At 30.9% G+C, this 13,133-nt stretch overlaps 1 protein-coding gene across 1 annotated transcript in view; it reads left to right on the forward strand.

Moving 5' to 3' along the window:
- Window positions 1-13,133, forward strand: part of LOC140435008 (acidic mammalian chitinase-like) — a 30,239-nt gene that overhangs the window by 6,548 nt on the left and 10,558 nt on the right. Inside the window, exons 2-5 of the mRNA XM_072523668.1 lie at window positions 2,343-2,507; window positions 4,011-4,243; window positions 5,184-5,311; window positions 6,761-6,890. Coding sequence (XP_072379769.1) covers window positions 2,343-2,507; window positions 4,011-4,243; window positions 5,184-5,311; window positions 6,761-6,890 — 656 coding nt within the window. The remainder of the gene's footprint in view (window positions 1-2,342; window positions 2,508-4,010; window positions 4,244-5,183; window positions 5,312-6,760; window positions 6,891-13,133) is intronic.

Below are 13,133 nucleotides of genomic sequence, written 5' to 3' on the forward strand. Positions count from 1 at the left end.
ATGTGTTTTAACTGTGAGGAGTAGCAATGGATTTAAAGATGAAATAAAAATAAGTTCTAAAACATACTTTTCATATTTCTTTTTTTATGTATTTGTGTTGCGTTTATTTTAGAAATAAAGTTTGATTTTTGGAATGTCTTAATATTTTTGTACACTTCAGTAATGTGCGTACTCTTAAACATATAGATGCGTACTTCTATGCAAATTTGTATATAAGAGAACGCATTAGCAGCTTCGCAAACAAAATTAAATATTTCTTATTTGAACATAAACATGGTTTAAAACTATTCTAAACCATCTTTTTAAATGGTTGATTAACAATGTGAGGAATGATAAATAGTCCATTTTCGTAAAAATAAAAAACTGTCGCACTCTTAATATTAAGTGCGTACTCTTATACACATTTACCTTATTCTGTATTTGGTCCCATTTTTTGACAAAGATAGAATTTATTTATCCTTAGGTGTACTTGTCGGTTTAAAGATTAAAAAGCTTTTTATGAAATTGCAATTCATTTAAAAGTTTTTAGAACAAAAAATCCCTAAAATCACTAATTAAGGGATGTTTTCAACAAAAAATTTCAAATTTTTCGAAACTGCTCTGAATATAGGGGTAAACCCTATACGGTAATAGGGGCTTATAGGGGTAAATATATAGCCTATACGGTGCTCTATCTACGATCTTTTGCTCCAAATATTATATTGGCTATTTAAATCTGTCTACTAAGTCTGTAGTCTTCAAACGCTTCAAGACGCACTTTATCGTTTATATTAAATATACCTTAAATACACGCACGCACGCACTCTACATTAGAATGTGCACTAGTTTTGTTTTTGTATTTTTCACTGTACTTTATGATTTCAGCTTTATAGATGGAACTGGGAATTCTTTTCTAATATTTTGTTTGTAACATACCATGTAGCATTGGTTATGATCCGAAGAGCTTAGTTCTGCAATCTTTGAATTACTTCTAAGTTTGATTTGCGAGCAGTACCTTACAGTTGGATGCCATAAATCCGTATTGGCTTCAATATGGCCTATTAATTAAGATCTTGTTTTTACATGTAGTAATGTAACTGAACATGTTTCTTTTCTTAATATAATGGTGACTTAAATTGATCTGGTCTCAATAACATGAATGTTCCACTTTTTTAAACGCATTCGGCTTGTAAATGTTTTGAGACAGTCCCTTTATCTGCAGTAAAAAGCTGATAGGGCATTGGTTCTAAGACATTACGTTGCGGTACTTCTGAATCACTTGGATTCTTAAGATTCTGATTCATACTGAACTGGGAAATCTATCATATAAGCACGATTTCAGTTGTTCATGTATTGGTGAGGCAGTATTTTTTTAGTTTAAAGAGAAGATCTTTATGCCCGACTTTATCACAGATCTAACTTATACCAAGTAGTGATGATTAGTAATACTCACCATTTATCTTTGAGGCCATTGCTAATCTGTTTAAATAATTTATGGACTTATTCTACAGTTCCATGTTTTTTTCTAAATCCAAACTGATGTTCTGAGGCTAAGATTTTGGCTAACTAGAATTGGTTTAATGCGTTTCGTTATTCATTTTTTTAAGACTTTAGACGACACTGTTAGTAAACTTATTGGTCTATATAATGTTAATTTTTGAAGTTTTGTAGCTGGTCTTTTAATTGATATGAAAATGGTTTAATTTTATTATTACGTTAAAAATCTAAAAACTCTAAATAAAACTTGTTTCATTACTACAGGCTGTCTAAGACCTACTCGAATCAATAAGGTAAACTGTTTGGCCTTTATATTACCGTCCAACATTAGACGTGAAGTAGTAGCTTGAAAGGAAAAACATAAAGCATTCACCTCACACGTACATCCTCTTTATGGCTAACAACCGGCCTGACAACGCCTTAAATCCTTAAACAATTTTCTGCATACCACCGAAGATCTGATTGAGTCAGCCCTCGAGATTAAACTTAGCTTCTTGAAGGATCAAAGTGACAACAGTAATGATTGGATGATGCTCTCCGAGAACGTTTTACCTGGACACAATGAAGGATAGGTGACATATATAGGGCTTTGTAGAGTTCGTACTGGGGTACTAACATCCAAATCCAACAGAATAAAATAAGGCTTCCCCTGTGAGTCGGCCTATACGACTGTCGAGAAGAGCAAACTACAGAACACTTGGTTTGTCCTATATGCTCAGCTACAAACTCAATCGAGAACCTAGTTTACTCTGTACCAAATGTGCTTGATGTCGCCAATTTTTAAATAACAAATGTGAACAGTACTGTTATTTTACTATATATTTTTGGTATTTTACTATATATTTATACTTTTCTTTAAATTCTAGTAAAAATTGTGTGTTACTACTTTTCCGAGGCATACGACAGATCTGGTAATGGTTCTTATGACATTTCTAATATTGATCCAAAGCTGTGCACTCATTTAATTTATAAATATGTCGATCTAACAACTCTTGGAGAAATTCTGTTACGGGATGACCGTATTGATAAATGTAAGTTATTTAATTTGCTTTTCTTGTTATTAGAAATTAAGTATTATTAAACAATATTATTAAACAATATTAATAGATATAAATACAGGGTTTTTTACCAACTAAGGCGCCATCTGTAAATATTGCACAAACATTTTTACAAATCTGAAAGTAGTTTAAAACTTTATGTAATCTATTATATATTTTTTAAACTAATATATTAGCCTCACCTATAAATTTTATTATTTGGAATATAAATTGTTAAGGTACGGTGTCTATATTATTGTCTAAATTTATTACACGCTAGTCATGACAAGACATTTACAGCAACTAAACACATAAAAAATGTGAACCCATCCTCTTACCGACCTATCTCTCTCACATGTTGTATGTGCAAGATCCTAGAAAATAATTTAAACCTCCGCTTTATATGGTACTTAGAAAATATTAATTTTCTTACTCAACAACCCTATTTTACAGATTTTAAAAAACGAACTAGGAACATTAGACAAGCAAACTTCCAGGAAAGTTATTTTGGAAACTATAATAAGCTCCAATTTTATAATGTTTGGAATGCTGGGGCACATATTTGATATCCCTAGTCGAATGGCAAGAGTAACTAATCTTCTAATTTCTGTATTATTTCCTTGTATTGAAACGGTTTGTGATTCTGCAATAAATTTTCTGCCATTTTAGTGTTACTGTTGTTCGAGATTCTAGACGCGAAAATGATATTTTTTGGTTGTACTAAAATTCCTATTGTTGTTACATATTCCTGGATTTTTATATCTGGTGCTGATAAAAGAATAATTGCTTGTTCTTTAGATGGTAAATTGAAGTTGCTTAAGGCATTGTAGTAGGTTAATGTTGGAGATGTTGTGAATGAGGTTGATGTTAAAGATGTTGATAATGGTTTGGTGACTGCTGTGTCAGTTTCTAATGTGCTATCTATTTTTAATTTTTATTTTCTTCATTGGCAAGTTTTAGACTAATAACCGCTACTAATTTTTGACAATAAGTACGACTTATTGGCTATTTAAAAAAATAAAAATAAATCCTTTGTTTATGTTAATATGTACGATATGTTTCAAATGGTTTATATGGATTGAATAAAAACTCTACTTACAATTTTTCTTCTATCTAGTTAGAAAATTACGGTAATTTTACTGTTATTAATAAACATGTTTTTAATAGTTTGCATAAACAAACAAAAAACACTTCTTTTTGGAGTTCAAATTATTAAAAGTTCTCTCAATAAAATATTCTGACAGTCTTTTCTGATAATATTTTTAGTTTTGCTTCAATTTATCCAATTTTAATTCATGCTTTAAGTTTGTTATAAGATATTTATATTCTAATTTACTTTTTGTTTACCGATTAGTTGCTTTCCTATTTTATCAGAAATCTAGATATCCCATTAATAAGAAACGAATAAGTGCACGAAATTGTTTCTGGTATAATCTAAGATATTATAATTAGTAAGCTGTTTACTGACTATTTTTACTAATAATCTATATTTTGTAGTCAACATGAATTATTTTAACGGTCTTAAAGTTATAAATCCTAAACTTAAAACTCTTGTCGCAATTGGAGGATATAACGCAGGGGTAACGACATTTTCAATTGTTGCCGAATCGAAATCCATTAGAGCTAAATTTGTTCAAAATGCTTTAAAATTCGTCCAGATAAATAACTTTGATGGGATAGACTTTGTCTGGGAATATCCTACCCAACGTGGGGGTAAACCAGAGGATAAGGTAAGATATCCATGAAATACTTTTATTCTTTTTTAAACTCCTTGCACAGATTATCGGTAGATCTCCGTTTAAGTTTTAATTGACAAAGTTTTGTGCCATCCGATCGACAGCGATGCCGTATGCGAAGTCCAACTCCTGAGTCGACAAGAACGCATTCCCAGAACATGCCAGACTTCCGTAGTATTCGCCAAAGACTACAACGTCCAGAAGATTAACATAAACCTTCGGCTCATAACGGTTTCTGACTCACAGCCCATTATTATCAAATGCGAGCCTAGAGACGTTAAGTTAGAGATCATTCACGAAACCATGTGCTCAAACTATAACCCACGTGAGATGCCTTCATACCAAAACTTGATCGATGTCCAAAACAGTTACTTACAGAAGTCACCCAGTCCAAATACCATTCAATTGCTGCAATCACTTATTAGATAAAATATATCTTTCTGACTTAAAATTGCCTGCTTAGCAAGATCAATACTGAAGAACTTGAGATAACTTGTTACAAACTCAATCAGTATTCTGAAGAACCCACAAAATAATTAAAAATAATCATTGAACCATTCGTTAACAAACATCTGAGCTGATTCACGGTCTTAACAATAGTCTTCATTGTGACTCTTGCCGTTCTTTTCATCACATGTAAATGCAAATCCAAGAGAAGATTTAAGATAGCAATTGGCAATACCAATGTTAAAGACCATTCGTCCTCTCCACTAAGATCCAGAGACAGCTTTCGCCATTAGATCCAACTGAATACAACAGACAGACAGAATAAAAGTTTCCCATGCACCATATTTTATATATAATATAATTTATATTACTAAATATATATATCTTTATAGATATATATATATATATATATATATATATATATATATATATATATATATATATATATATATATATATATATATATATATAATCTATAATGTTTCAGAAAAATTTCATAGAATTACTTAAAGAAACGAAGACAGTTTTTGCAACCCATGGTCTATTAGTCAGTACTGTAGTATCACCATTAGCCTCTGTTGTTGAACAAGCTTACAATGTTCCATATCTGAATAAGTAAGTATGTTATTATGAAATATTTAAGGATTTAAAACTTGCCAAAGTTTATCAATTAGTGTAGGCTCTCCCTGTCAATGCTTTTTAAATATACATTGTTAGTTATCGACGTTGATTCGCCGTGTTCCAGATTTATTTATTTCTGAAATACGGCTAATAAATTTCGATAGTAATAGCCTTTCATCATGTGTTGAGCGCATGCGCAGCCACCATGTTTTTTGGACTGTTTTGATCAACAATTGAAAGGTTAGTCATCAGCATCGAGCAAAAAGACAAAAGAGGGAATCTAATCGTTATGAAAAGGAGACCAAAAAAGTGGCCTCTGATGGCGGACATATCCGGAAATGCGAATGCGCCAAATTTAAATTTCATGACACTTCACAATAATCATACAGTGGTGTGGGGGTTCTAATTTATCTATTTATTTGTTATATTACATAATATTAATATTACATAATATTAATACATAATACACTTAAAATACTTTTTTTAACACTAGAACACAATAAGGTTTTAATTAAATAATAACAATAATGGTCTAAAATGTGAAACAATTGTTAAAAAACTTCAATAGAAAATACAAATAATCTTTCATGTGACAGTTGGGACAAACAATAACATCAGCAATAACATAACCCAACTAAATTTGATTTCTTAAACAAGGAAAGAGTCTCTCTTTCCTTGTTTAATGTGGCCTCTCAAGATGGCACTTCCTGTCTAACAATATTTTTGCCCCCACTACCTTTACATTCCCTCTTTTGTCTTTTTGCTCGATGGTCGTCAGTCATCATTACTACTCAGATATATTTTTCTTTGTTACCTGTTTGCTATACAAATAATATCTTAATTTTTTTACTCTAAATGTCGATAGATATTAATTGCTTTGCAGTTGCTACTTAAAGTGCGTTCCGTAAATCTACTTAAAATTTCTCCTACATAACTATCAGCAACAATCTATTGCCAATTAAATACCATTTAAGGAGTTTTCAGCCATATATTTAGTGGTTGTAAACATGTTATACCAAGTAGCAGCACTGAATATGTACTCGTCAGTCCAAAAACATTAAATATTATACAGTCTACAGTCAACTACAGGAAATTAACTTGTAGGTTATAATAATAATCGATTAAAAAAAATTATTTCCTAATTGAGGCACTTTATTTTCGTATTTTTTTTTTTTTCAATAACTATCCATTTCTATATATTTTTTTCTATAACTATTTTTATCTTAATAATGTGTCCACAGATACTTTATTATTATGTTATCAACTTAACCTAAAAATAAAAAAGGCAAATACTAACGCATGCGCAAAAAAATGTGATGAAAAGGTCTAGGTACTTCGCCAAAATTTGGTTATACATTATTGATACTTTGTTAGTAGTGTTTAAAATTATCTTTACATCTTCGTTTTCTTATTTTTAAAATATTTTTAACATTTTTCTTGTAGATATGTTGATTTTATTAATGTCAGGACATTTGATTTTCATAACTATACTGAAGGAGTGGTGGACCATCACGCTCCCTTATATCCAAGAATTGATACATCTTCTCGGTATGAGAGCATTCAATTTTGTGTCGTAAGTATTATTTTTCGAACACTGACTAAATTGTCTAAAAAAGTCCAACAATTTTGCATGTGCAAAATCATAAATTAATTAATATTTAAATGGGAATAAGCCACAATTAAAGGTTAAAGTAAGTTTATTGACGTTTCAATTTCCACTTCGTTCGAAATCGTTCTCAAAATACAAATAAATACTTGACACTTAAAGCTGGTGTTTGTATTTTGAGAACGATTTCCGAAGTGGAAATTGAAACATCAATAAACTTACTTTAACCTTTAACTGTGGCTTATTTCCATTTAAATAGTAAGTACTTTAAAATGTCACAAGAAAATAGCTTCAAATCATAAATTTCCAGAACTGAAATCTGGAGATAAAGCTTATCTTACATATCGCAAGAAATTATTTAGGTATTATTGCGGGTTATTAAAATTCTCTACGTGATCTGAAATTCGTAACAAAGTATAAAAATTTCAGCATTGTCAGCATGATCAGCATTGACTCTTATATAGGAGAAATAAAAAATAAAGATTTGTAGTGAAGAATAAAATATGCTCAATTCAAATGGGTTGCGCACATACGGCTATGAACGATCTAGGCGGACAAAATTATTTTTATATTTTATTGTGTTTTAAAAAATGTTACTATTATAATCCAAACAAACAGTTATCATAATAAAAAAAATATGTATTGACAAAAAATATCTGTTTCATATTTTTATAAGTCTTATTATTATTATTATGTTCAAATCAAGATCATAACTCAGCTTGGTTCGGATCGGTAGTATTCGCAATGTTTCAGACAGGAAACTACTTTCCTTTTTTTTTTATTTTCGTCCTATAACTCATCAAAAGATCCGGTCTCAAAAGTAGGCGATAGAAAATATCCCTGTTGCAGGTATAATATTGAGTTATGCATCGTAAAAAAACAATTACTGGATCTATTCTGATAGTTCTGAAAATACACTACACTAAAGTATAATTTCACTATTTGAGAGTGAGTCATCGTTTAAAGGCCCAGAAATGCGGAAAGCCGTTTGGAAATCCAGTGACCTACACTTACTTTTATTTTAACGTTAATTATATTTTATTTTTCAAATATTAATGTTCGAAATAGGCCACAATATATTTATTTACAAGTTTTTACTGACGTTTCGATCTCTATATCCAAAGACCGCTTTCAAAGATATAAATGATAGTTATATTTATTTTACTTGTTTATTATTATATATTTTTATAATCTTATATTGTTTATTTTCTTTTTTTTTCTATCTTTAAAAACGGAATAGAGATCGAAACCTCAATGTATTAAACATGTAAATAGATATATTGTGGCTTATGTCCAACCTTCTCCCTAAAAATACAGAATGCCACAAACAAGCAGCTATAGAAAAATAAATATATCTGTCATTTGTATGTTTGAGAACGGTCTCTTTATAGAGATCGAAACGTCCGTAAATTAAACATTTGAATAAATATATTGTGGCTTATTCCCAACATTATTTCTAAAAATACAGAACGACAAGCGAAAAGCCATAGAAAATAAATAGTACTATCATTTGTATAATTGAAAACGGTCTCTGGATATAGAGATCGAAACGTCAATAAATAAACATATGAATAAATATTTTGTGGCTCATTCCCTACATTCCCCTAAAAATACAGAATTCCACAAACAAAAAGCTATAAAAAAGAAGTAATTTTGCAGAAAGTTTACTGATACCAACCGGCTGTCGCGGAAGTTACGCTAAAACGTCTTTTGACGTGACCCGTCCTTAAAGAGTTACACAATGAAATTTTTTTAAAACAAATTTTAAGACAGTTTCCACACCACCCCAGAGGTATGTCTTGTGGCGCGATACTTTTTTTAAATGGGTGTTCGCCAAGAGCCATATTGTCTTATTAAATAAAATGAACAAAACACTTAAACAGTATAAAACAAAACAAAATAAAATCCTATAAAACAAAATAAAATTCTATAAAAACAAAATAAAAATAATGTTTGATGTGTTTAAACACAAACACTATACACACTTACTATGTTCTTCTCGTTTTTTTTTTTTTTTGGTTTTTTTTATGCTGATGTTCTTATTAAACTATTAGAAAATATTATTCGCTGTCTAAACCTGAAGATGCAGTGCTGCTATCGCTGTCATTATCTTCACCACCTGGTGTAATTAAAATTGGCTCTAGTAAAACTTTGATATGAGTGTCAAGTTCCCACATACGATGTTCTTCTTTAATTATGTGGCCTATACATTTAGCCCATTTCTCTGGATTTACATCGAGGATTGCTTGAATCAAAAGTTTCTTAATTTCGTTTAATTTGAACGTTTTGTTATTGCGTGCTACTTCTCCTTTCACTTGCTCCCAGATAAGTTCAATGGGATTAAGTTCGCAATGATAAGGTGGTAGACGCAGAACTTTGACACCATAATCTTTTGCAGTTTCATCTACAGCATATTTAAGATATTCAATTTTCCTTAACCGTGCAATGTCAAGTAGCTAAATTTTGAGCATTGATTCTTCGTATGCAATCCCCTTTTCTGTAAGCCATTCTTGAATCCTCCCTTTCATTTTTTTAATATTTACCTGTTTTTTTCGACTCAAATTGAAGAAAACCATCATCAAGAAACCCTGTATCACTTCCTATATGGGTGACGATTAAACGCCGTCCCTTTCCTGATGGAGCTTTTAATCCTGTATATCAGCCTTCTATAAATGCTTCGCGTTTACTTTTGACATTTAAATCTTGCCAAACTTTTCCAACTGTATGACCTTTTCCAAACTTGGTTAATCCAGGTTTCATCCAAATAACATATTTTGCGTCCAGTGCTGCGAATTTTGCGTATTTCTTCTAAATATTTTCTTCTCCGCACAATAATTTTATTTTTTTCTAATAGCATACTTTTTCTGTTGAGTTTTACATATCGAAAGTTCATTTCACGCATGGTCCTGGTTAAGACTCTACGAGATATCTTGGGTAAGGAGTCATCGTTTTCGAGCTCTTGAGAAATATTTTTCAGTGTTGGAATTTCACTCCGAAAATAAAATGAATGAATTTTTCGACGTATAATATTCCTTGTCTCGTCATCCAAAATAATGCTTTTCCTACCTCTAGTTTTACCTTTTTCTTGCTTTTTATTTTCCGATGTATTTTTAAGTACACGATAAATACAGCTAACGGATACTTTTGTTAAACTGCTACAAATGTCGACCGCTTGGCTAACATTTAATTCCATTTTTCTGCCGACAATTCCTTCATAAACGTTTCGTATTATTACTTCTCTTCTGACGTTAACATTTTCCGTCTCTTTTGCGGCATTTCATTTTTGGAATCAACATCAGAATTTTGCAGTCTTCTCTTGGAACAACTCGGTTTTTCGTCCAACTCCAATAAAACTCAAACCAAATAATCACAGAATATAACTAAAAATTTACTATAAAACGACAAACTATAACACTCGTATTATCAATAACACGTTTTATCAATAACACAAACTTATCGCATAAAATACCCTACCCTCAGAAACGTCAATGTAATGAACTATTGTTGATGGGCACTCGCTCGACAAAAACTAGTTTTACGGCTTTCTGTGGATCTGAATTGAAACGGAGTTCCGTCGCTAATTCCAAAGTTGCCAAACGATTGAAAAATATTGTTTTAAAATATCTATTTTTATTTTATAAATTTAAATATGTAACGAAACGGAACATATAAATAAAATTTATTTCATTACAATTTTGTGCTTAATTTTTACTATTGAAAAAATCAGGTTTTTTTTGTATTTTTATGACAGTAATAATCGCTGCGTGGAAGAATACAGGTTTTGTATGACCATAATTGGCGTGAACAAGAATTGGCTACACTGTACGACAACTTCTGGTCAAGTCTACTATAGAGAAGCACAAATAAATATACTACTTTATATATTCTGTAATCTCTTATGAGGAAACGCAAATTGCAATCGAGAAAACAGGCAGTTTTCGAGGGCCGCTGTGTACATTTAAATTTGAGGATATTCGGCGTTTAAACTATGATATCACTCTTCTAAATTGAGGGTTTCTACTATAGTAGTTTTTTTTCTTTGAGAAAATTTAGATAAAAAACAACTATATAAAAAGAGCGTGAAAATTAAATTACCAATACTTTAAGACTCCATGATTTTTTTTACATTAAAAACAAACAAACAAATTTGATAACATAAAATATCACTTTGTAAGTAACGGTTATAAGATACTTTGTAAGTAACGCCGAGAACAGATACATGTACACTAGGGTAGGCCGATTTGTATACGAAATTCAAAAATATTTTAATTTCAGATTTTGCAATCCATATAAACATGTGGAGTAGGAAAACAATTTTTTTTGTAAAAATAAATTTTTTCATATTTTGCTGTTTTGAACTGCCACAAGGTCACTAAAATTTTGAATTTAAAATTTTACTAGTGTTACAACTTGCATATCCGAAAATGTTATCATACATATAATGAAACAAATGCTGTTAATTATTCATGTTTTTATTTTTAATATTTTAACTGCCACAACGTAATTTACATTAATATTTAAAAAAAAAATCATTAAATCATTAAAAATAAATTTTATGCTTAAATTAAACAAACAAACAACTGTTTTAACAACTTATAATCTTTTTTTGACCTAAAAGAAAGCATAATTCGGTGTGATTCCAGTTTGGTTCTGATCAAACCATCTCTGCTATCAGCACCACAAACTTTTGCTGAAGCTTCTGTCACAAGTTTAATCATGCGTTCAACGGCTTGCGTGTGAGACGGATACAACTTAAGCTCCGATAACAGTGCTGATGTCTCCGGATTAACCACAATTTCCTGTAAAGTTTCATTCGAACTTCCAATTGTTAATGGTGGTTCAGTTAAGGGTACTGTACTTCAATTTATGATATCGATATAATCCATAGCGTTTATATTAAGCACAGGTGGTACCTCAATTGTTCGTAGTCGCTGGTTTATATTACTTGTTCGAGCTTTAAAAATACGGCGCACAGCAAGCTCTCTAATATGTTTTCTTGGATCTCCTAACATTCCAAATAGCATATTTTCTGGATGTGCAAAAAAACTATTTCGCAATAGAACTGGATCCATTACATCCTTTAGGGGTTGTGGTAAATACCTAGATAACTGAATCATTTTCCAAAAATTAAAGGCTCCATGTAGACAGGACGGTCTGGTTTTTATAAGGAACAATACTGGAGCATACACTTTTAAAATAAATTTTGCTAAGGTAATCAAATTATCTGATGGAACCATAGTGGAAACATATAAACGTAGTATACGGTTAGACAATGTTAACTAGCGGGAATGCACTATTTTACCTGGGATCCGTTTAGAAAGTTTGTTGTCAATACTTCCCTCTGAGATTGCAACACACATGTCAAGAAGATATTGTTGATCTGTACTTAAATCAGACCTATCCACATTCTCCTGTACATATGATTCAATTACACTGAACTTAACAACAGGTAGATTTTCACATCCAATGAGTGCTTGTCCTATAGGTCCGTTGAAGTGACGAGGTCCAGTTGTACTACCATCAAGGAAATTCATAAGGTGTCGCAAAGGTAATTCATTAAAGTGCAGCTGGCAAATAAGCCACTGCAACGGGCGATTTAAATGTTTTTCTAATTGCACAATAACACCATTAAACTTTCCAACATTAACATTCGTCGCATCACACCCTATTACTCTTAAGACATCTGTGGATAGTATGTACACTAGGTGACAAGATCGAATCCGACTGACTGAGAGTAAAGGAATTCTTAAAGGAGGACAGACAATTATCAATAATTTTAATAAACACGTCATGAGCAAATATTATATTCTTTATTGAATAAAATTATAAGAAAACAACTTAATAATGATAAGGTTCTTATCAATTTAGCAATAAATACATCTAAAATTTCTAGGTTACTAATACCATTTCCAAAGTAACTTCAACTTCAATGTATCCACTATCATTTTCTAGATAGGTTATTGTTATATTGCTCAGCTATGTTTCATTAAATTCGTAAATTTCACTTTTATTATTCTCTCAAGGTGGTCAACATTTCGAAATGGTTTCTTAAGATAAATTTTTGTTTGAACTCAAAAAAAGTCCAAAGGAGTAAGGTCAGAGGACCTCGGGAACCAAAGAAAGTCCATATACCTCGCGAGCATCCTACCTTTAAAAAATTTTAGGACAAAATCTTAAACATTTCTTTTGCAATGATATGTTATAAATTAA

The sequence above is a fragment of the Diabrotica undecimpunctata genome, chromosome 2 (genome assembly GCF_040954645.1).
Source record: "Diabrotica undecimpunctata isolate CICGRU chromosome 2, icDiaUnde3, whole genome shotgun sequence".
Taxonomy (NCBI): Eukaryota; Metazoa; Arthropoda; class Insecta; order Coleoptera; family Chrysomelidae; genus Diabrotica; species Diabrotica undecimpunctata.